Source organism: Limanda limanda, chromosome 7 (genome assembly GCF_963576545.1).
Source record: "Limanda limanda chromosome 7, fLimLim1.1, whole genome shotgun sequence".
NCBI lineage: Eukaryota > Metazoa > Chordata > Actinopteri > Pleuronectiformes > Pleuronectidae > Limanda > Limanda limanda.
This window is the reverse complement of record NC_083642.1, coordinates 13,349,749-13,375,480: the sequence shown is the minus strand read 5'-3', so window position 1 is coordinate 13,375,480 and position 25,732 is coordinate 13,349,749. Positions and strand designations below refer to the sequence as shown.

The window sequence follows — 25,732 nt, the reverse complement described above, 5'->3', positions numbered from 1 at the left end:
GAGGAGGGATGGTAAATTTTACCAATGGTGTGATTAGAGGTCCCTCTAGTGGTCAGACCTGCGTTCCCTTTGACTCCTATTAAAGGGATAGTTCAAAACTATATTAAATGTATTATCAGTTTAATATAATTAAAGACAGAGAAAATTTGAAAATACTTGCTTTAGAAAATCTGCAATAAGAATTTCTGTATTGACTAATGGACTTATCATTGGAGCATTATTGTAAAAACATTTGACTTCTTATCCTGTATTTGAAAATATCTATACATCTTCATTCATTTGTAACCTGCAGATTTCAACATAAATTGTTTGTCTGCTTAATCAGTTATTTATGTGTTGAGAACCGTCTAACGTCTGATGCTGAAGATTACCTTTAAGGCTACGGACATTGATGAGTGTACAGGATGTACTGAGTGTGTAACGTCACTAGATGTCACTGTTTCCCGTACTGTAGCTACAGGGCAACATGAGGACATCTCGTCTAACTCATCTCTTATGATAAATATCTCCTGGGGACACGATGGTTTTACTGCAGCTTTGAGATTGTCTCCCTTGTTTTCACTAATCTACAATGATCAGCGTGATGAAAAGAGGATAAACAGACATTTTAATCATATTCTGATGTTGCGTCCTGAGGGTGAAGGTTTTGTGTGACCACCACACAGAATTACATAAGATTTAGTCAATCAAAAAAAGGTTTTATTTGCAACCTCTGCTGCACCGCCAGGCTTCGTAAAGCTTTATTCAGATATGTATTTAAAATGAAAAAGAAAATCTTAAATTTCAGTATTTACTTTGATAATCTCTTATGTGGGACGTTGTCCTATAACAATTTTACATATAGAAACTAAAAGCAAATTTAGCAAATTTAGAGAAGCACAATGTTGATTATTTCACAGCTTTATAAAATGGAATCTGGAGCAAAATGTGCTGAGTTTTCTTGGTTGGTTTTATAACTTTGTTGAGCAACAACTTATCCTTTTTCAGTTTGATTTGATACACACTGAGGATATGGCAGCATGATCTACAAAACTGTGTCCATGCTATATTTATCTGTTGATTACAACCACACAACAAAGTCACAATTTAATAATAATAAATCTGCATCTCTTTAAACCCAGCAGGACAAGTCTTTGATTCACACTGCTCCTGACCTGCTGATGAACTTATGTGCGCAGTTTTTTCTAATTTATTTGCACATTTAAATATATCCCTTCAGCAGCTCATGAGATTTCCATTGTTTCTTCAAATATATAACATCAGATTTCGATTTTTTTTTCTTTATGAGTTATCCACACTTACACACTGGAAATGTTACTGAAAAGATAGGAGTTGTGATGATAGGAGTGGACCAGCTGATTCAGCCTGTTGCTTTTCTTGTTGTTTATTTCATTTTAAGCTTGTTGTGTTTCACTTCCAGTCTCCTTCTCTAAATCAAGCAACAGCTCTTCTTTCCCTCCTTCTACCTGTCTTCCTGATGACAACTCCTGCCTGACGCTCACACTCTATTCCTTCCATCAACCCACTCGCTTTGTACTTTCTAAGTTACTGTGACAAAGTCTGGCTCACTTCTAGCAGCGTGGGTGTTGACGAGTCGTCCCCTGGAGGCCACTTGTACCATCTCTCTGTACTGAGCCGAGCAGATGAAGCTCATTTCAGGGCTCATTGTTCTATTGAGTGATTCATGATAACGGTCTCTTGACAGATTATTGGTAGTCGTCCATTACAGATTATGGTCTTTAATCAAAAACTAATTTAGTATCAGTGTGTTGCTGCTAAATTGTGTGCATTTGTTATTTGATTTCTTTTTCGTTTCGGGACTGTGCTGAGGATACTGTGTATATATAAAATATAACACTGGGAATGAGCCATTTTAATTTCCAGAATATGCAGATGTACATAGTGTCAAACTGCTGGTTTATATAGGGACAGTGATAGAGGGTTCAAAAGGTTTTGCAGTCATATGCAGGATTGTGTTGTGTCTGCTTTTTCTCCAGTAAATATGCATCTTCCTCCCAGACTGTCTGCAGTTATAGCATCACCGTTTTTGGGCGGTGTCTCTGTAAACTGTTCAATCTGAAACTACACTCAGCAGGTTTTCACCATGGAAACAACCATAACCCTAACTGTCCAAATTACTGTCGAGGACGCAGAGAAGCCAAACACATTCATTTTGTTGTGGACACTTTTGGGTTCATTCTTTCAACAAGCACGTCTTTGTTTTGACATATTTATAACTCCATGAGAGAGAAACGCAACGCACCAGAGATTTGCACTGCAGTCGAACCAGTCGCCTGTCGTTACTCGAGTGCGCCCTTGATTACACCTTTACGGTATCGCTGCCCTGAGGTTTAGAGGAGCTGTTTTTTTCCTCAAAACATTATTTAAAGAGCTCAGTTTTTTTCAGCATATAGAAAACCGTCCATGTCCCTGGTGATAGGTATACATAACAGTATATGAACAGAATTAATTATCTATAAATCCCCTCCACAGAACAAGAATGAGCCTCTTCTGCTGTCTTCGATGAGGGATGAGAATCTTCTTTGCCTGAGGTTCTTCAAGAGACTTATACTGTTGGACCTCTTAGAGTACAGGATGGCATGACCGCATTAGATTTGCCTTCTAGGAGTTTTCCTTTGGGTGCAACTTTCTGATTTGACATAATACAAACTGTGTTTTGATGATTGGAGTTCTTACAATAGACCACTGTGGGTCCTTCACAGAAGCTGCAGCGTGTTTTGTTCAGCACTTTAGGGGGAATGAATTTACAACCTCGCTGAGGAGATGGCATGTTAGAGAGTTCAAATCCCTGTTGTGTGATGTCCTGTTGCACTGTGGGAGAGAGGCACTCGGGTCAAAGTCATTTTCTTTGCACAACAACAACGAAGATAACTAAATATTGATGTGAGTTCAAACTAAAGCATGACAACAAGCCTGAATAACATAGAAAGATAGTTTGTGAAGTAAAATAATTTAAAAAAACATTAAAACTAAAGGCCATCCTCTTTAAATATAAATTACGTCATAATTTACCATACGTAAGGGGGCGGGGACGTTGTAACGGTTGAATCCTTTCAGCCAATAGCGTGCAGGTGCTGGATTCTCAAACTGCAAAGACACTGTGCTGCGTTCATGTGCAGTCGTAAAGTCTCCAACCATAATTTGAGTGCTCCAAGTGAAGTGAGTGGTAGGCATCTGAGGCTTTGGTTTTGGAATGCAGAGTTTCTGCTGTGCTCTTTAAGTTCAGTTAGCTTTCATTCTAAATATAAATGTACCATTAAACACCTTGTTTGTGATTATATTGGTTAAAGTATGTAAGTACGATGGAAAAGTGACTTAAAATATTTTTTCAGGTATCTTATTTACCATTACTTCCTAATCTATAACAATAATTCCTTATAATATAGTAAAGTAAATTAGCACAATATATGGACCCTTAAACACCCTATAGTGAATGGATGAGCTTCTCGGTTACTGTAGTGACGGTGTTTGCTTAAGATCCATGAATTAATCTCTGGAAAATTGTCTGCACCAAAATGTTATGTGTTCTTTCCTGAACCATCCAGCATGCTTTCAGTTTCTTGGTATAACATACAGTCGTTTGCAGATCCTGTGGACTAACAGACACAGACAAAAACTTGACCTCATTGATGGAGCTAATGATAATGATTACAGTAACGCAAATGGGGGAATGAGCTCCCCAATGACCTCAGGACAGCAGAAAGTGTACAGATATTCTGCTGCAAACTAAAAACACACCTCGTCCGACTATACCTTGATTAAAGTTTAAACCACCATTTTGGTAGCACTTAAATGGCACTTACTTATAAGTTCCATAAGTTTGGCTTTCTTGGAGTAATTGTACTATCTTGATTCTTGTTGTTCTGGGTTTATACCCTCATGGTTGAATGCACTTAGTACAAGTAGAATAGATAGATAGATAGATAGATAGATAGATAGATAGATAGATAGATAGATAGATAGATAGATAGATAGATAGATAGATAGATAGATAGATAGATAGATAGATAGATAGATAGATAGATAGATAGATAGATAGATAGAGTACTTTATTCATCCCCGAAGGGAAATTAAGTTGTCATAGCAGCTGGTATATTTGAATACAATAAAATACAATACAATAGAATAAAATAAAAAATATTAGGTAGATAAAGTGCAGTGGCAAGATGATGTTAATAGTACTGATGATATGATGGTAATGTTATTGTTAGACAGTATATAAGAATATTACAGTATATATAGTATATAATATAACATAATATACATTTATATATGATAGTAATTATACCAATATAAAAGCAGTATATAGTAATAATGGCAGCAACAGTATATATAATAATAGTAATAGTGATATAATAATAGTAATTATAACATGTACACATGTATAAATATGTGTATATAGACTTATGTTTACAAAGAATATACAGAGAGTATGATATAATATATGATATATAGTAGAGGTACAATTGGTTTTAATGTTCTACCTCAGATTTGCAAAACCTTTTGATGTTGAACAAGTGTTTAACTTCAGGTTTAAAAACCACAACTTTCACTCTGTAGCCAAAATCAATCTTTCAGCTCAAAATAAATAATAATCTGACATTCATTATGACGATCATCGGCGTCCACTGATATGAAAATGGTTTGTCTCGCCCTGTCAATCAGAGCAGGGACTCCGGAGCACCGGGGGGATGTGAGAGTTCCCGAGGCCCCGTGAACGCCTCAGTCTGGGCGGGTCCCGTTGCTGTTAAGCCTCGCTTGCTTCTCACTCCGGATCTCAGCTGCTTCACCCGAGCAGGAAACACGGAGCCGCTCCTCATCTGAACCCTCGCTCCTGTAACAAGGTAAGAGAACAGTTTCCTCTTCGATCACTTCCGTCAAACTCCGATCTGACCCGAGCCCGTGACGCCAGGTGGAGGTTTTAAAGTATTAAGTATTTAAGTATTAACAGCAGAGACCCGTCCACGAGCCCGGAGAGCAGAGGCAAGTAATGGCGAGTTCAAACCTGTTACTTGTTCTAGAAGTTAGAAGTTTTCTTTACCGAGGTTTGTTGGTGAGAAACCTGAAGGAAGGAAAAGAGACTCACACCCCGGATTGTTCTTTACAACCTTTACTCTGACACACACACGTACACACACACACACACCCTGTCTCTCCCTATCACACACCAGATTAGGTCGTTTCATTAGCATAGTTTCTCCTTTTCTCTTGGAACCAGTTTGTCCGGTGAACAGGAGTCGAGATGTTTTCCAACTGGACAGAAAGGATTCGAAAGTAAATCAAAAATAAATCAAAACAACTTGTGTGTAGTGGAAGTAGAAGTAGTTCCTTCTTCTCTTGTGGTGTGTGTGCGCTGTCAGGAAGTGTCTGTCCTCCATGTTCTGGACTGAATCAGCGTCAGAACATGGTGTGTGTGACCCGAGGAAATTCCTCTGTGTGAGCCACCACACCCTTGTTGTGCTCGAGCTCAGACCCTCGTTCCTCTCTAAAGGGAAACCTGCACAACTTTGTCCTGCATCGTGTCCAAATGTGTGTGTCTGTGCCCACACGACGACGCAGGGCAGACACACACACACGCCTACACAAAACGGAGAATAACGCTTAAAAGATTGTCTCACATCCTCCTGATTTGTCTGTGTGTGTGTGTGTTTGCATTCTTGCAGGAAAAGTTGTCTTAATATGTGTTGAGTGGATACACATTCACTGTAGTTGTTGCAATATCATTTTCGTGAATAGCAACAAGACAAAAGTACTGCATATATCGACATATTTCTTATGCATTGTGAAAACACAGTGATTAGGTAAACACATGATTGATTTTAATCTTCTACCTCAGATTTGTCAAATGTATTGCTGTTGAAGTTCAATCTTGAAATCACAACCTTCGCTCAGGAGCACAAATCATCCTCTTTAATCTTGAAATAAATAGTTATGTGACGTTCATTCTGATGATTATCGATATCAACTTCTTTTCTTGACAACAAGCAGCACAGTGAGGCAGCGTCTCCTCGCAGCAAGAGGATTCCCTGGTTTGAATCCCGGTTTGGCTCCCTCTGTGATTGCTTGGGTTTTTTACGGGTACCCCAACTTTCTCCCACAGTTCAAAGACAAGCAGATTGGAGCTGAGTTAACCAGAGACTTTAAAGAAATGTGATTGGTTGGTTGTCTTTACACATTGGCCGTGTGACGCACTGGTGACCTGTCCAGGGTGAATCCTGCCTCTCGCCTCATATCGGTCCAGCCCAGCGTGACTCATTATAGAAAATGGGTGGTTGCATCTTGACAGCATTGCTCAGTGGCACAACCAGGAGAAAGTACAGGTCTCAGCTGTTTGCAGGTAGTGGACAGAAGTGAAAGTGATACCTGGTGTGGCACACGTATGAATCGGTGGCAGTGCAGTGGAAAGAAATGCTGTGGAAATTCCCAAACCCAGACAAATGAAAGTGTCAAAATGAGAGTAGCTGGGTTTTATACAAGTGACTGTTAGTTTTGTTTTTCCACCCTGTCAGGGAATACAGATCTGGCACATTTACATGTTGGACTACTGGACTTTATATAAAGATAAGCTGCACATTCTGAAAAGAGAACAAATGAAAAATAGCCCACACAGAGGAATCCTTCCTAAAACATAATTGTCCGGGTAGAATATCACTCGTCAAAAAGATTGAATCGTTTTTACAAGGTTTCCTGACTATGTGATTCATGAACAACACATTAAATTAGGTAATATTCTAATTTATCACTTATGTAACAATACTGTAGCACTTAAAAGCATTGATGTCAGAAAATTGAGTAAAATGTTCCATGTTTTCTCCGAACAACAGTCTAAAAAGACTATATTCAGTTTACAGGTTCAAATCTAAACTCCATTGGTTTTCACTCAGCCACTAGTTGAATGAATCAATAACGTTACTTACATCATCGTTTAGTAAGATGAAGATACCAAACAACTACACACGTATATGCTATACTTAGAGTAGTCTCTTGTTTAGGCCGTCATCTACTAAACGGATGACATGTGGCAGCAGAGGGGTGAGGACCTGTTAAACAATGTCCTGGTGACACACTGAATGTGGCATTTAAAGGACAGGTTCACATTTCTTCAACAGAAGTTATCCACTGCTGCACAAAGAGTGAAGTGAAAAAAATACTTCTTGCGCTTTGTAAAAATACATTTTTGAGTTCAGCTGATATCTGAGTCTTAGTGATGGTCTTTTTTTAGGATGAAATTGGGATTGTTACACAAAGTGGAAGCTAAAGGTGGCTAAAGAGTATAAGCAGTTTAAAGTTAACAGGATCTCATTGCTGCCATGAGTGTAGTTTTAATTGAAAAAAACATTTAATATTTTTGTCTAATAGTTGTTGGGAAAGCCTTAGATGGAAATGGGAAAGCAGGATGTGTCAGTATTGATGTTATGGCAGCGTATCTTCCATCTCTTGCGTATTAGCTCTTTTACTTTCTTCTGGCTGTATTGAGGTCACCTCGGAGGGCAGCTGAATAGCTCAGCACAAAAGCCTTCATGGAAAGCTATTATAGATCAGAAGCTCCGTATATGCCAGGATCACCAGAGGCCACTTCACCCTGATGTTGTGCCTCACGTCGTCCCTCTTGACATGCTCCCCACCATTACTACTACGAGTGTGAGTCTTTTTGCCGGTTCTTGCCTAAGGAAGTCCTCGTGTACAAACCAACATGCATGGACAGAAGAGGCATTGTTTGGGAGTTTTTTCCATCCTCAGCTCTGAGTCATGTTCGCAGCTGCTGGTTCGTGCATTGTTAAATCAGAGGTGTTCAAACACAATGCTCAACGGTATCCTGTCTCAGTTTAGTCTTTCCATCAGCGGTTGTTTCCAAGGAGGGCCTGCGTCGCACTGAAAACTACTGACTGCACTTTCTTTATCACAGAGCAAAGGAAAATGCTGAGTTTAGCCTCGTTACTATTTTCTAGTCATCTGAGGGAGGCTGACAAACACGTCTGCATGGAGAACAGGCTGTGGGGTGTATCATTCACAGGCAGCACGTGACCTAGAACATTCTCAGAGGAATAAAACAAATCAGTGGGAGAATTTTCTGTGAGAATGTCGGTGCTTGCTGTTACAGGAAGTCCCTTAAAGGACAAGGATCTGATTCTTTTCTTTATCACACATGACGGTAAACTGAATATCTTTGGATTCAATGACTGTTAGACAGACAATGATAAATAGACTGTATATATATATAGAGCTTTTCTAGTCCTATCACACATTTTTTTCTATGACACACCCTACTTTCACTGCTTTTACAGCCATCAGGACCCATGGGTGGTTCAGTATCTTGCTCAAGGACAGTTCAGCAATTAGACTAGAGGAGCTAGGGATCAAACCATTGGCATTGTGGGTAGTGGACGACCCATATTACCTCCCAAGACAAAACATGACCTTTTTAAGAAGTCACCATCGTCTGTTTTTAGCTAATTGATGTGGTTTTTATTGGCAGAGCAATTTGATTTATCATTTGGCAAATAATTGATAATGACCAAGTCCCGGATATATATTGAAGAGTCACAGGAAATACTGTTATTGGAGATCATGATTAAGTAATTATCAAAACAGTAATCATCACACTAGTTGATTGCGTCTTATTTTAATCTCTGAAGTTAAGGTTAAAATAATTAAGAATTAAATGATAAAGCAATTTGAAAAGATTTAGATTCAATACTAAACAGGATTTTCGATTAAAATGCTGTCGATCCTCATCCCCAAGCATCAGAACGCTTGACATCTTGTAGCTGTGAGGCACAGATAGATTGGAGGACGAGAGGAACAGTGTTGGTGTTCAGGTCTGTAACTCATCCATCTCGCCTGTGTGTGTGTGTCAGCCTGGGATTCCATTTGTGCTGTGCATGTGAGTTGGCGAAGAGGAATGCAGCAGCACCCAAAGGATACGCAGCATTAGCTCCCTGGTGGTGACGTCACACTGCAACACAGGGTGAGAGAGAGAGAGAGAGAAGGGGGGGAGCGAAGGAAGGAAGGAAGGAAGGGATGAGAGGAAGACTGAGTGAGAAAAACAGACTGAAGGAGGATGTGTTAGAGAGAGAGAGAGAGAGAGAGAGAGTAACAAACGGGAGGATCAGATCAGCTGCTTCACCACCTTCAGCTGAGGGGGTGTGTGTGTGCATATGCAAACTTTATAATGTTGTAACAGCAGACTGGGCTAAAGCTGTAATATATATTCATCATTTCTAACCATATCCTGATTAGCTCAGTTCCCAATTCACCCCATGACTAATTATACCATTCATTTATTTCATACTCATGGAATATTTAATCAAAGAGGACAGTTGAGTTTTTAAAAGTTTCTCCATATTGTTGCTGGTGCTCTAGTTGTGACCACCACACCTCTCTTTCTTTCTCTCCTTCCCTCCGTCTGTCCGACCTCTCTATTCGCACTGCAGGCAGAGGCTCGGAGGCGGATGAAGGGATAATTCTGTGTGATTTTTCTCTCTTTCGTCCTCTCTCCCTCGCTCTGAGCTGAGCTGTGATAAATTGGGCTGGGGGAGTCTCAATGGCTCTGTCCTATTTTGGGCTCCAGCGAGGTTCTCTGACTTTAGCTGCCTCCCTGGCCTGGATCCGGAGCAGCCACTTCTGCTCTCAAGTTTGTTTCAACCTTTACAAGTTTGACCTTGGCTTCAACTCCTCTGCAGAATTTCTCCCTTAATGCCTCAGACAAAAGCTGTTTCTCCGTTTCCGGTGTTTGATACAGTAAGTTTATCGTAGAGTTAAACCATTATTGTCAACAAAACATTAGCCGATGAGCAGAATCAAAGACCACGTTCAGACCTGGTATAAGTATTTTTACACATAAGAAGAAGATGAAATCCAACACTGTAATGGATTATATTCCTGTCATTCCTCGACCTTAAACATGGCGTCTTATTTCAACCATGTATTTTGGAGAACGCCAAGTGAAGCTCCTTTTTCTTACTTTTCTTTCACACATCTCCCATTGTCTCTTTTTCACTTCTCTCATGTGTCGGACGCTGCCCACTGACTCAAGTCGGAATGCTAATTCACAGATTCGATTGGCTGAATGGAGTCACATTAGATGATTTACAACCCATTCTGTTGGTCTGTGATGGTATGAGTTTCCTGGGCCACTAAACCAGTGCACTAAAGGTTAAAATTTCGGCACTGGTTAAAATAGAAACCCTCTGTAAATATCTGACAATTCTCAATAATCAGGTATAGGTCAAGATCCAGAGATCGGTCCTCCAAATGTGACCTCTGGCTCTATATGCTCTATTTGCCTAATACACGTTGACGTCCTTGAAGAGTCTCTTTGCTGGTTGTATCGACACATTCTGAATCATTGCAGCTTGTCATGTACATGTGCCTGCTCGTTCTGTTCATTTCTGTATGTATCACAGTGTCGACATAACATTCTTTCTCAGCACTGTAACTCAAAACATTTTCTGATGCCCCTCCAAAGATATATCTAATTTAAAACCAGTTGAATAACGGCTCAAACTCATCTCTGGCTGTGGGCAGCCCTGGTTGATTATATATTTTTTAAACTCTCTATACTGTATAGATCCATAGTGCACACTTAGTCTTAAGTAGGCGTACATTAAAATTTAATAGAGCAGTGTGTGTTACAAGTTAAGTATAGCCTGCGCCTCCTTAAATGGTTTCTTTAAAAGAGGAACTTCACTGACTTTTACACGCCAGCTTCTCTTCCCAGGTTTTACTGCGGCATGTGTGGATAAAGTTTTCTAAGATCTTCTGTGTCTCCGGTGGGATCTGTGTTAAACAAATTTCCTCAAGCCCTATACTGAGGCAGCGTCAGTCAGAGATGAAGACTACATATTTGAAAATGAGAGAAAACAGTGTAGCCTTCTCCTTATCCTTGCTTGAGAGCAGCTATTCAAGACTGCATTAGCTGCTATGAGCATAATAACACTGCACCTGACAGTCTGACTGAACTGTTAGATGGAGAGTTGTGTTGTGGGTTACGTACGCACAAGGAAGAAGAGTGTGTGTGGCAGTGATTCAGGAGCAGAATGCTAAATCAGAATTTTTTGTTGGGCTTCAACTAACAATTACTGTTATTAATTGTCAATCTGCTTATTTCCTAGATAAACCAAAGAATGTTCCAAAGGCTCAAGTTGTCATATTTTGACGTACAAACCTTCACGTTTCATGTAATACCTTTTCAGTTCAATACAGAAAACTAAAATTCAGCAAATCTCAGAAACTCTTTACAAGTCATTTTCTGTTGTCTGAGCTGTGCTGTTTTGAATATTTTTGTGGCAGGAAGGATTTGCCAGGATTTGGATGGTGGGGGGAGGGATGTTGTGTGTTTTAGAGGAAAGGGGTGAGGGGGTTTGAAAGTGGGTGAGACATTCCTCACTGCTTATGTCAGACAGGGTTGTGTGTGAGCATTCAGTGACCCGTTGTTAATCACCATGTGGAATGCATTTTGCTGCTTCGAACAATAAGTGTGTCAATACGAATACTCTGCTGACACTCGGTTAATATTTGTGATCACACGTCATCAGTTAATGAGCAGTTAGTTTATGTTTAACAGGGGGTGTCCCAGCTGAGATACCTGTGTGGTTTGTCTAGGTGAAAAGCATTTATCATCATGTGTTTAGATGAACGGTTGCTGGTGTTGAAAGATGTGTGTGTGTCATTCTCTCCTCCCCACTCACTGTCCCAGGGGTTTTTACGTAGAGGACTATGTAGTGAGCTCATCTGCAAAATGAAAAAATATGTTTGGAAACTATAGAGTCATCACGTCTGCTGTTGATTACATCATTGCTGTCACATAAATGTACCTACACCAATTTCAATAATTAAACATGTATTTTTCTTGATAAATACACATTATACTGAGCACATTTTCACAAATAATTACATATAAGATACGTTGTCTGCTACATAGTACAATTCTTAAAAATCAAGGCTTTTTCATTTTTGCATCCATCTAATTCTAGTCTAGTTCATTTTTTTTCTATTTGCTGTAATATATATTCAGTTGTACCATTTGTTTGTTTCTTTTACATGCCATCAAACGCCTTTTTTAAGTTTTTAATAAAAATTGAATGGGAAATGAAAATTTACAATTTACATGCTCCTCTGGCGCTCTCCCATCTAGTCTGTCAGCCAACTTGTTTCAAGTGCATTGCATGATGGTGTTTTGAGCATCGTCTGTAATCTGCTTTTCATGATGCATTGTGGGATTCCACTTTAAGCGGTATATGAATGTGCACTAAACATTCTGAAACTACAAAGCTACAAAACTGAGACTCACTTTAAGGTGAAGATTTTCTGATGGATGACCCCTGTGTGACCCCTGTGTTGGCACCCTTTCCTCATTGCCAGACGTGTTTTATTCAGAATAATGAAGGAACTGTCAACATCACTCTCTTTGGTGTTGACTTAAGTTCAACACAACACTTCATCACTTAAGAGAAGTGATGAGTGTTGGGTTTTTAATGAATGATGTGACATTAATAATTTTATTTGGGAATGTCAAAGTGCTTATTTATATAATCACATTTTAATTAGTGAATCTAGTAGATTGACTGTTTGGTTATCTGTTTTTTTTTTTTATCATTTGAACTTGATTGCATTCAGACTTTTGATTTGTCTGATATCAAAGTAAGAACTTTGAGTTCCTTCTGTCAAATAAGATCATTCCGGTTGTGGTACTGAGGTAAAAAAAACACAGATGTACTATATGATTTAGTTTGAATGGGACTGTTGCAGGCCTGCATGACGTTAATTAATAATTTTAGGGTCTGTACATATTTGTAAAATAACCTGAGTTTGCTGATCCATGTGTTTGAATCTACTTGACACAATAGGAAGGGAAAGAAGTCTCAGTCTTTATCTTATCACCTGTAGGTCAGAGTTGTTCTGTGCTATTGTTGCCCCCCACCTCGTCTAATGAACCACACTGGCTAATGTGTTACTACTGACGGCGTGACTCCAGCCCTGTCAGGGAGAAGTGAGCATCTGGCCTGCTTGTGCCAGGAATGAGAACTTTGTACTTTGTCACACACACGGACAAACATTACGCAAGAAGGATCGTTCATACTGAGACACGTGTGAACGTGCAATGTGCTGCACAATTATACGACCTTTCTCTTTTGAGGTCAATGTTTGTGTGTGTGTGTGTGTGTGCGCATGGGACGTTGTGGGGATATTCATTCTTTATATTCTGAGTGGCACAATTTTATTACTCACAGTTGGTTGTTTTGGTCTTCAAATTATTTCTCCCAAACGTCGACACAAGCCTACTTACCACAACATAAAATCCAGGGCACACTTAATTATTGATTTGCAACACAAACAAGAGTGTCACAATACCACAGCAAATAGCAGAGCAATGAATGCAGGCACTGGAAGATCATAATTATTTGATTTGTTTGTCTATGATATCTCACAATTTCAACCTTATTTTTGGCAACTGCAACAAGGACTCAGCCATAAGCTGCTTTTAGACACTGAACTCCGCAGATCCTCTGTATTTTCTCCAGAGAAGGTGCATGTGAGTACACAAACGCCCAAGTTAGAGGCTCGACATTATCTCCAGACTTTTTCCACCTGGCCTCCTAGTACAAAGTCTGTAGACATTCAGGGGAATCTGATGTGTGAACACAGCAGGGGATCCCCCGCTGGAGTCACTGCGAGCAAGTGATGATGCTTCTTACACGCAACAGACGCAAGAATGAAAAGAAAAACTAAAAGAAAACAAATATCAACCGGTGAAAAAGCATTGTCATACATGCAGGAGACTCCGATGAAGATTTCTAGAGAGTTTGTGTCGATAAGAGGCAACACCGGAATCTGTGTGTCAAGAAAATCGCATGAACTCTGTCGCAATTAATACATCACTTCCTGCCTCTGCCTGCTGCACCCAGCTGCTCCACATCCTCCTGAATAATGCGGTGGATTGTGCTGTTGTGAACGCGTCTGTGCTGAGAACCTCCCGCTTTGTTGTGCCTGTGTGAAAAACAAACAGCAGGTCATGTCTGAAAACAGCTTTAGTGGTATACGCTTCACCAGTGTGACTCTCCAGTACATGTTTAATTAGCTTTTAGTTGAGTTTATTGTAGTATTTTAAAAAAAAAAACAAAAAAAAAAAAAAACATTTTTAGATTATCTTAGTCGAAGTTACTTGAAGGCCATGATTCAAAGGTCGTGTTGACTTAAAATATTCACATAAGACAGTTTAACCTCAGTATAACCTGTGTGTCTGCTCTCATGAATCCTCACTCACACTGTATCTGTCCTTCAGCTGATGTGTCTGTTAGTTGTCTGACTTGAGGAAAAAGAAGAGCAGGGGAATGTTGTGTTCTTGGGTTGATGAAATGTTTTTGAAACTGACCCGAAGGTAGAAACCCAGAGGAAGAATAACAACATGGGTGAATTCCAGTTGTCTTTCCTGTTATGTACCTTTTCTTCTCCCTCAGCTGCGAGCCAAGTAGCAAACTTCTCACATATACACTGCCTAGTACTTTTACTTACACCTAAACGATGAGTCTGGAGGCACCATGGAGACGAACATGTTTCTTTGGATGTACTGTGGATTGTTTAAAACCAAAATCAATGATCTGATATTCACAATCTTCCTCACAAGCGGATTGACCAGTTGTGTCAAAATACGTTTTGAACTCCTGTCACCTTTCATGAGCTCAACTCTATACATGTTTTACTGTAGATACTGTTTGAACATGTGTGTTATCTCCATATTTGAATGATTGTTGTGACTTGTTCCTCTGTCTAATGGACACCTCTTCACTCTGCCTGCTGTGAGTCAGGCTCAACAGCAACTTGTAGAAAATGGCTATTTTCCCACAAAACCCAGTCATAATAAGGCTATTGACTAATGAACCGAACTGTGTAATGTGAAGACGTTTATTGTGTGATGATACAAAGACGTATCTTGTCTCATTAATGAAGGGCTGAGGCTTCTTCTTTCACATCGACATGGTTTGGTCATGAAAGTCTCAGACCTAAAAGCCATACTTGGAAAATTGATGTATAAATGAGGCAGGTTAGATTTGTTATTACATTATAAGTGTACTAGTTATGATGATGTTTTAGTTTGAGTAAATCGTATACAACCTTATTCTATCTGACTATTGCATCAGTGTTGAAGTGAATAGTGTCATGCCACATTTAATGCAACAGAACATCACAAGCTGCCTTATTTGTGAACAGTCCTTGGTCTTGTCCTTGTACTGACACACAAACACACACACACACACAGACATTAATGCAAAGGAAACAAGCCATTATTCCCACTATGCACCATGTGTGGCTTCTGTCACAGCGAGCATCAAGCTGTGAGAGCAATAACCTGCATTATTTCATCATGATACAAAATCTGCAGGACTACTCCCATTTTCTGGAGCTTTTTGGGGCTGCGCCATAGCTACCAGTCGTGCGTGTGCGTGCGTGCGCTAGTATATGTGCATGTGTGTCTTCCCTCTGGCACTGACAGTATGATGTACGGAGTAACAGCAGCCTGCTATCACAGAGAACAGGTGGCTCTCAGAGACAAACTCACAACACACTGGCTTGATTTAATGTGTGGGAGAAAAAGCAAACTGAACAATCGTCTTTTCATGGGTGTGTTGAAAACGGTAGCGGTTGCAGTGAGTGAAGGTAAATCACCGGCAGCCGCACAAGCTGAGAGATACAAATGAAGGCTCATAGATCCACATTTCATTCTTTAACGCACAGGGACACCTGGGTCTTAGGAGTTATCACTGTTGTCTCTTTTAACAAAGCTGGACAAAGTACTGTGTAATTCATCCTTCAGACTCTCCCCAAAATACAGCGATTTTGTTCACAGTAGACAAATCACCAGGAGCCTGAGAAAATCTATTAGTTTCTGTGATGATTTTATTGGATGAAACAAATGTTTAAACACACAAATACTCAAAAATGACTGTTGGGAATATCAGTCACTTATAGACTTGTTGACCTTTTCTTATTAGTCTAAGTATACAATCATACTTTCTCACATTTGTTGATTTTTATTTAGGCCCCTTTTTATTCATTACTCATCAGGAAAAAGAAGTTGCCTTAATGTCTCATCAAAACCACATTGACTGGCTTATTGGCCACTTTTGTGCAGGAGAAAAAAAAGCTGTGAAAACACTGACTTTAAAAAAAAAGTTTAAATGGGGTTAGCTTATTTTCCTACTGCTTAATTATACACATCCAGCCAACACAGAACGTTAGCCTTCATTTTGATTAGCTCCTGTCCTGTTGGTGATTACACATCTGATATTCCCCCTGTTTTTTACTTGTTTTTGGTCTCCACCACCTGCTGAGGAGTCAGAATCTGCAACATGATCCACTATGTTCACCAGCTACAGTAGATGCTGATGTTGCTGAGCTGTACTGTTCAGTTGGGCATTTCAGAGCATTTTCCTGAAAGCACGTGAAAACAAGCGAGTGGAAACCAAAACCAAAACAGTTCAATCATGGGCCCAAAAAGCAAAGCAGAGAGCAGAGAGATGCTATGAGGCTCAGAGGAGCTGCAGAGTCATGTGGTCATTGTTTAATTTGATGATTCCTTTATAGGTAGAAATGGTCATAAATAGCCAGTCATAATACGAATATATCGATTTCAGCCACTTTAAATAATAATTCAATGTTTCTGCATATGTGGATGTGATTGAAGATGTTTAGATCTTTGGGGATAAAAGGCCTGTGTTGGTCCAGGTAGTTTGAGATCTGTGGAGGCTGATGGCAGGCGGCCAGGACATTGTCTCATCACCTACTGCCTTCTCTCCATTATTGTCTGCTTGTGGGAGATCTCTATCGATCCGTGTGCAGGGGCACACTTCTCTGGCAAGCTGCCTTTCACTCATATATATATTTATTTATTTATATTACAGGAATACAAGCAAAGAGAAAGGAAGACAAATGTGTGTATTACAGAGGTGTCAGACAAACCCAGTCAGAGCAGTAAATCACATGGCCACATGGGTGTAGAAGAGACATGTTAAGGATTGTTTTTGATGTGGTTGTGTGACCGAGGCCACGCGTGTGCAGCAGCGTGTTGAGCACTGAGCTCTCTCCTCCTGTTCCCTTCCCTCCGACTGTGTTTCCAGACCAGCTCGACTGTTATTCACCTCTCACTCAGGATGTAGCCCAGGAAAGGGAAGAGGGTGCGGCTCAAAAACAGACTGTGACCATCTCTTCTTTTTTTTTCTTCCCTAGTTTTCAAGGTTTCTAGTTTTTTTTTTTCCTTATCTCCCTCCTCTGTTTGAAAAGACGATTTGTTCATCCTCATGCACACAGACATAAAAACTAATCAAAGTGTTTTCTGTTTGTAGATGGCAGCCATCAGGAAGAAGTTGGTGATAGTGGGGGATGGTGCCTGTGGTAAGACCTGTCTGCTCATCGTCTTCAGCAAGGACCAGTTCCCAGAGGTGTACGTCCCCACTGTGTTTGAGAACTACATCGCTGACATTGAAGTGGATGGCAAGCAGGTACTTGATATTTCAATTTATTCTTAATTGTTTTGATGCAATCTGAAGAATCTGTAATGGTGGTAGTTAACGGAATATGTTTACTGAAGCACAGAAACTTGCACTGTCCTTGAGTGTATTTATTTGAACTGATGGTCTTCTGTCTTCCGTACATTTTTCTCTTCTCGATATAATAAAAAAAGCTGTGTCAGATTGGTGCCTCTCCCATTTCAGATTTGAACAGATCCGCCCTCTAAATTTCACAAGATTATTTTGTTTAACTATTTGAGGCCCAAACAGTTGAAATAATCCAGTAATTCACAAAAAGCAAACATTAGAAAAAGTGTGACCGAAAATTACATAATTGGGTGTGTCTTTTTTCTCCTTATTTTCTCGCCCATTAATCCTCTCGCGGACCAACATGTATATTTTTTGACCTTTTGGAAGAAGTTAAAAGAAGATAATGATAAATAGAATAATGTCATATAGTGAAACAACAGTCTCAGGAGATATTTCACTCCTATTTTTACATCCTTGTGTTTGTATTTAAGGATCTGTACTCCTCTTCCTTTACTGATATGAAGAGTTACTCCTCAGAACCGAGAAACAGATTTATGTGACGCACCAAAACGGCTGCTGAAGTCATAAAATGTGACCCTGTTGGCTCTGTTGTTTGAGAACCACGTGCCGTCAAGACTGACGTGGACAAGTGGTCATTGTTAATAAATCCTTGGGTCAGCTCATTGTTAATAAAGCAGCAGAGCTCCCGCCAACAACAGGAAAAGGATCCTGTGCTGTGTGGGAACCCCCCCTCCTCATACATCATGACTAATGTCCCATTTCCTGTTCCTGTTTCCTGAGCTGCATAATCTGGTATCAGCCAGCTGGGCTGCTGGGCTGTTTAATTTGACTGGTTTCCAAACCTCTCAGCTGTGGTAACCAGTTTTCAACAGTGTCACTGGTCAACCCACAGCTGACCCTTACGTCATCTGTCTTAGATCATATTTAGTTGGAGTTATAGTAAGGGCTGTTCAATACGACCAAAAGCGATATAAAAATAAAACTGTTCATATCACTTGATATTGATACTTATCACAATAAATGTCACATTAGAATTTCTTATGTTAATAGGCAGACAATGACAAACAATCTGAGGTGGATCAATGTTTTGTATCTCCTCATTGCGCTCAAACAATTCAAAGCATTATATTAATATTGAACATTATTTATATTTATATTGATCTAAACACTATTGTGAAAATAGTTTTATTGTCCAGCCCTCAGTTACAAAGACTTGAGGAAAGAGGACTGAGAAGTTCACACGGGAAGCTTAGTGATAAAAATGCAAATGCTGCTGACTCCTGAGAGACACCTAGTGGTTAAAGAACTGAAAAGCAGCACAGATGAAGTTGGTCATGGTGTTGCTCACCTTCCCACACAGAAGAGGCGGTTCGGCTCACTGCCTCATATACGGTGGAAAATGTCCTCCCTGTGTTAGGCTGTAAGTCAGATGGTGCCGTGGTTTGCCAGTCTCGCCAATGTAAGTAGCTCGTCAGCCAACATGCAGAACTTGGCCAGACACGAGAATAGTGAGACGTCAGAAAAGCCCAGATGAACTGCTAACACACTGGAGCTGCTCTCTGGGGGATGATTAAGAGGGTTTATTTTCCCATTTCTCAGCAGCAGCAGGCGCAGTTTTCCAGCTGTGATGGTGATGCAGGGAGGGTACTGGCGAATTAAATCAGCAGAACGCAGGAGGATAAGACGGGTCAAGATTACAGTTTAATCCGAGACACCGGAGTCAATTTGTTTAGATATGTGCATTAAAAAAACCTGATACATGCGTTAAAATTACATTTCTAGGCCACTGTGCATCAGATGTCCCTACATGGTGCTTTGTGGATTCATTGCAGCAACTTGCTGAGCTGCAGCAAATGTTTTTTCTTCTGTTGGGCATTGTTTAATGTGGAGCAGGTCAGGCTCTGTGGGACTGCTAACAGTTTGATTAACAGCCCAACAGAAGCTGTGGGAGCCATGTTTACCTCTAGGGAGTTCAGTTTAAAGCTTGATGGAGAAAACAACAATCCTTGCTTTCTTTTGTCTTTCCAGTTTATCTGCCTCTTGGCAATTGCAACTTTATTTATATAGCACATTTTCTTCGAAGAATCTCTGTGCTTCACGCCGAGAGAGATAAAAAACTATAAATATATTTGCACAGATGAAAAGGTTTATTCTATAATAACGATATTCTGTTTTTGTTGCTGTCAAAGTGTCAGCACATTACCTTGTATTGATAATGTGACTGAAATTATTAGAGCTTGACTAATATGGATTTTTCTGGGCTGACACTGATATTAGAGAGTTAGAAAGTTCTGTTATGGATCAATTTCATTTCTTTGTCATCAGGCTTTGATAACGACAGCTTAGGAATCATTGCCAAAAATGTTGCAGCTTGATATTTCACAGTTTGACACTTATAAATAACTGAATGAAAAGAAAATAAGACAAACAAAAACTTTGTATGTTAAATATGAACATGAATGGACATATTTATTGCAATGTTAACATTGTATTGATTATTAACATAAACAAATTTTGCAATCTGCATCGTTTAGTCTGCAAAACAGAAGTTTTCATACTGGCACTCACAAGTATATAGAAACCCATGTCTCTTAAATGCTCATACTGGCTGATTTTTACCCTCTAACTGATAAATCTGTTGTTTACAGAGATGCAGCTCTGTCCCAGCCACCTCTTATATCAGGTGTCTGGTTGTTTCTCCTCCTCTCTCAGGTGGAGCTAGCGTTGTGGGATACAGCAGGTCAGGAAGACTACGACCGACTGAGGCCTCTCTCCTACCCGGACACAGACGTTATCCTCATGTGCTTCTCCATAGACAGCCCAGACAGTTTAGGTAAGGCCGGTTACATGCAGTGACACATCACAGTAATGCTGATAATAATACTTTTACTGGAATTAACAAGCACAACTCAACTCTACTTCATGAGATGTGGAAGCATTTGCTGATCTCACAAAGCAGAACCTGGGATCATGAGTCATGGGTGTAAACTTGATTTATACAGATGAAGGTCATAAATACAGATCATCCAAAGAAATGTCCCCTGTAGAAGCAAATTTATATATTAACTCGCAGTATTATGTTTTTCAAGCATTTTAAATAATAAGCATGAGATGAGGATCATGTATATATAAATCCACAAAATGCATTGAGACAGAGTATCAGAAATCAGATGATGCATGGTTTGGAAAATCCTCCCATTCTTTTATTTATGTTCGTACAGAAGTATTTTTAACTTTATATAGTCCTTCATTAAATATTCCACCGCAAGGAGAAGTGATCTGTGCAGGAAGTCACTCTCTTTAGGTTTTTTCCTTCTTCTAACTTCTGTTCATTGCAGTTTCCTGTTTTTCAGGGACTTCATGAACGCACTGATCCAAACTGTGAAAAAAATGCTTATTCAAATGGTGTTTCTTCATGTGTGTGATTAGATTATTGGTTTTGTAATCAACCCAGCTGCCGCCAACCTCACAAACATTACAGGGACTTGAGTCTTTACTTCCCGTCCTGGTTTAGTAATTCGAGTCCGTAAATAAGGTCATTTCACACGTCATCGATTACTGTAAACCCTGCCATGGTGCTCTGAATAAATTATCTCCAATCAAGTACAAAATAATATTTTCAAACCTGTCTGGAGCTGATTTTCAATCTGTCATCCATCAATACATCTTTAATAGAGACTTTAAAGTTAACATGCAGCTGTTTTCAAACAAGAGACGAATATAACGCAGCTGCCCAGCAAGCTCCACATTTTACTGGAATTTTTTGGAGGCTTAGATCCAAGTACTGTTTGTCCCCAAAAACCGAATCAATCCGATGAATAAATGTTGCTGGTTTTCTCCCACAGTGTTTTGTTATGGGCAGGGCCACAGATGGTATTCCTACGTTATCACAGTATAACATCTCTTTCCAGAGAAAACAGCTCTGGGTTTTTGGCTCGCAGACCTCCCAGGGGTTGGTGACCCCTCGATGTTTATGTCTGTGCAGTCACAAGGGAAACGACACAGCTCTCCTTCAAACTGTGTCCTTGTAAGGAAGGAGTCGACTCCGCAGTGACTGGGGTTGTTTTTCATTTCTTCAATAGAGAACATTCCTGAGAAATGGACACCTGAAGTGAAACACTTTTGTCCCAACGTCCCGATCATCCTTGTGGGCAACAAGAAAGACCTGAGGAACGATGAACACACACGCCGGGAGCTGGCCAAGATGAAACAGGTGTGTGTGTGTATCTCTGTTTATATTTGTCTCCTTTGCTAAATGTCTGCACACTGAGGTGAGTTTAACCCACCTTCTTAACTTTGAACCTCCAGGAGCCGGTTAAATCTGAAGAAGGCAGAGACATGGCCAACCGCATCAGTGCCTTCGGCTACCTGGAGTGCTCCGCCAAGACCAAGGACGGCGTGCGGGAGGTGTTCGAGATGGCCACCAGAGCGGCGCTGCAGGTCCGCAAGCGCAAGAAGAGGGGTGGCTGCCAGCTACTGTGAAGAGGAGGAGTTCGTTGGCCAATCAGCACCTGAGGGAGCTCTCCCCCGACACACACAGCAAAGTTAATGAAACCTTAAAATCGATGGCTTCCGTGGACTCTACTTAACATCACAGTCACAGACGAATATGAAAGACTGACACACCTGTTTAAAAGCAAATCAGCTTTTTCTTTTGTTCATTTTTTAAAACAACTTCCTCCGCTACTCACCCGCTCTCAGTTTCTGTTGTGTTTGTCGTTTTTGCTCCACCAGCCTGTTTGTGAGAGGGAGCTGCCTCCTCCTCCCGTATGTATGAATGTATGTTTGTATTTAAATGTGCATATACTTTACAAATACATCAGCCTCTTTGTAATGATTGTTTACAGAGAAGCGTCCTGCAGCTCACGTGTTTGCGACTCGTTCTCTCACAGCTGCAAGTAGCAGACAGTTTTAGTTTTGCTTTAATAGGGCAGAATCCGAACTTCTCTTGACCCTGCATAAACCACTCTGTCACCTCATATACATCAGCTTCTGTCATGATTCCTCATCTTTGTGGTTCCACTATTCATTTTACACCCTGAAAGTCCTATTTCACCAAGTGCTGTGTCAGCAGATCTCGGTTTTCCCAGCTCCGAACTTATAAGACTAAAATTTAGAGCCGGTTAACAACTGCATTAATCACCAACTGAAATGTACATAAACTGAGGAAGCAGTGAATGTATGTGTAGAGAGGTGTTGGACGGTCTTGGTCTGTCTCTATCTTCCGTGGCGACAGCTTAAACTGGCACTGGAGACATTGGTGCATTGTCATGGACACAATACTCACAGTCACGCTCTCGCTTGCCCGGACAGACACCAAAACAGGCTCTGCATCGTGGTTTCAGATCCAGTACACAGTCATGATGCATCACTGTGTTCTGGAGGTCTTGCACACTGCAAACACAATACAAATCTGAATAATAACAGCTTATAAATCTTTTCTGTGGACGATAATTTTGTTGAAAAATCCTTTATTACACTACAGAAATATTCCTCAAAATGAGATTGGACAAACAAAGTAATACACATTTGCAGCAAGCAACATGTTTCCCTTGTTTTGCCCTTAAAGATCATTAAACCATTCATAACACAGGTGTATATTTGGGCTTTAAGTTGAAATTTGAAATCAAAGTTTGATATTTTACAAACAAATCCTTGATTGGAACAGGAAGTGGCAACTGAATTAAGATGAAAGTCTGATCAGCAAGTAAGTCAGTGACCAAAAGTGCATTTTAAAGGAGGTGACCAAATCATTTTAACCACAATCTCCATACAGGCAGCCCCATGATGCAGTTAGAATGAATCTGTACGACAGGTTGTTTTCACTGTTCTCCTAATTCCACCTCTCGTCCTGCCCAGAAAAATCCCTGAACACACTGTGGGTGTATCGATCTCGCCAACAGCATGAGCTACAGCTAAGATGAAGCTTTCTTTTATCCAGTCTTTTCAGATCCATAGTTGCAGGCTCAGGCTAATTCCTGGACAGTGCCTCTGTGTCTACTGTCAAATGCCACAGTTCAAGAGAATGTAGATTGAGATACCACTTCACTAACAAGAGTGGGATGTGTTGAATGTCTGGATGAGACAAACATGTTAATAAAGTATTTTTGAAATACTATGTAACCTTTACTGATTGACTTACAAATGCTTTTAGATTCATAAATGGATACTGGTGTCCAATATCAAACTAAGTTAAAAGGGTGTACAAGTGAAGTTATGTTACTGTCCAATTATGAAATATATATATAAAATATAACATTGTGATTTTTTCCTGCGTTCCTGGAAGGAATTTGACAGCATTCATCTCCATTTCCAAGTGTCATTTTTACAGTTTAACGTAAAACCAACCCACTAGAATCAGTAAAACCATTTGTTGCTTCGGTTTGAGTCAGTTATAGAAGAGAAGTTTGGACACTAAGTGAGCTGTTTAGCTTTTTCAATTCAGAAAACATGAAACAGTAAAAATGTATGGACTGATCCAACTGGACAGTCGTAAAGGAAAGTGAAGAAAAGCAGCGACGACGGAGAAAAGTAAAAATGATCAAATAAGACATTTTAACAAGTAAAAAGGTGCTTTGTGCCCTTTTAGAAGAATATGATCATTGTATAAATCTTATGAATCTTTTGTTTCACAAATTAAGTGAAGAACTATACCGAACAAATAACAAAATTAATCCCTGCAAGAAGCAGAGCTGGAAGTTTGGTCTCTCTTTATGTTCACAGATCGTTACAGTCATCATTACACACAGTTTTGTGTGTGTCTTCACATGGTTGTAGAGTGAATTATTTTGTTACCTTCAGTGCGTTTATGTCCCTAAATGTGTGGTCTCTTCCAACTTCTTCCAGAGCCTCACGGATTTTCTTCACCTATATGAGAAACAAAAAAACAACAGCTTCAGTTTCAAACGAAATTAAAGTTTTCTATCTTCTAAAACACTTTTGATCTTGTTTGTTGAAATCCTCTCCATTTCCGGATCATTCCCCATCAATGAATAAAGTCATTCTGAAGAAGAAAAAAAAACGTTTGTGGCTTCTGGAACACCCCCTCAATGCACATGACTGGAGTCTTCAGCAGGGGGAGACAAACACTGCTGATGGTCAGGAGTTAGCAGGCGACTCCGGCTTCTAGCAGTTTTCAGGCAGTGCACTTACATGTGTTTTGAGGGCCTAACTTAGACAACATGGCCGATGGGAGGGAGTGAGATGTATCTGTTGCACCTGCTCCTTTCAGACATGCACTGAAGTCTGGATAACTCGGGATAATATCCAGATGAGCCCATGTGAGAACACAGCAGGAGATTAGGATTCACCTCCTGAGATGGTTGAATTGAGATGGTTGCGTTTCTAACATGTGACAGACGCAAAAGTGAAAAAACAGGAAGAATACTAACGTCTCAGGGTGAAAGCAAGGAGCCTTACAATATACTCAATAAATTGTAAAGTGTTAAACCTCCTGATGGGAGCGATGATGATTCGGATGTCTTTGGGCCGAGTCATGTTGTGAGTCTGCAGCAGCTTCTTCACAAAGTCCATCAGCACCACCACCCGTGCTGTGTTGATGAAAGAAGGACTTCTGGCCTCATGTGTGACCAGAAGTAAAAATATTTATTAGGGCCTGAGCACTGACAGGTGCTGACAGACAGTGAGGCTCTATTGAAATTGAAAGGATTATTATTATTATTATATATCAATATTGGTCTTGTTTGTAGTTTTATTACAGCCTGACAATAACAACACACAAACAACACACAAACAACACAAACTATGTTTGCTGCCAAAACATTTCCGCTGGAAATCTCATTTTAAATTCCATGGAAGTAGCATTAAATGAAAGACTTTTTGAGTTCTACAATTCAGATTTTAAAATGTTTCACCTTTAAGAGACTTTTTTTTTGTATTAGATACGAATTATAAAATTGCATCAAAACATTATTAGTAGTTAACAGTATTAGTAAAAAAAATTAAATAATAAATATTCAAATAAATTTATAAATGGGGCTGCTGTTGTAGAAAAACTTTTGACAATCATACGACACTGTGTATGATCTTTTAAAATGTCTATTTAACAACAAGAAAAGCCTTTATCTAATTAGCAGCAGGCAACGTTTGTTGCACATACATCCAGCATAAAGGAAATGTAATTATTAATAGAA

At 39.8% G+C, this 25,732-nt stretch overlaps 1 protein-coding gene across 1 annotated transcript; it reads left to right on the top strand.

The window, feature by feature from the left end:
* The first annotated feature begins 4,775 nt into the window (after nt 1-4,775).
* Nucleotides 4,776-23,697, top strand: LOC133004873 (rho-related GTP-binding protein RhoA-D). The gene is made up of 5 exons (XM_061074415.1): nt 4,776-4,865; nt 17,364-17,519; nt 20,292-20,412; nt 21,662-21,792; nt 21,888-23,697. Exons 2-5 carry the CDS (start codon nt 17,364-17,366, stop codon nt 22,059-22,061), a joined length of 582 nt encoding a protein of 193 aa, XP_060930398.1. The 5' UTR covers nt 4,776-4,865; the 3' UTR covers nt 22,062-23,697.
* Nucleotides 23,698-25,732: the final 2,035 nt, after the last annotated feature.

What these genes read in the sequence shown, in the direction of transcription:
- LOC133004873 (XM_061074415.1), top strand. Translation starts at nt 17,364, where the DNA reads ATGGCAGCCATCAGGAAGAAGTTGGTGATAGTGGGGGATGGTGCCTGT. An exon ending in TTGAAGTGGATGGCAAGCAG is followed by an intron (nt 17,520 to 20,291) that starts GTACTTGATATT and finishes CTCCTCTCTCAG; the next exon opens with GTGGAGCTAGCGTTGTGGGA. An exon ending in AGACAGCCCAGACAGTTTAG is followed by an intron (nt 20,413 to 21,661) that starts GTAAGGCCGGTT and finishes TTTCTTCAATAG; the next exon opens with AGAACATTCCTGAGAAATGG.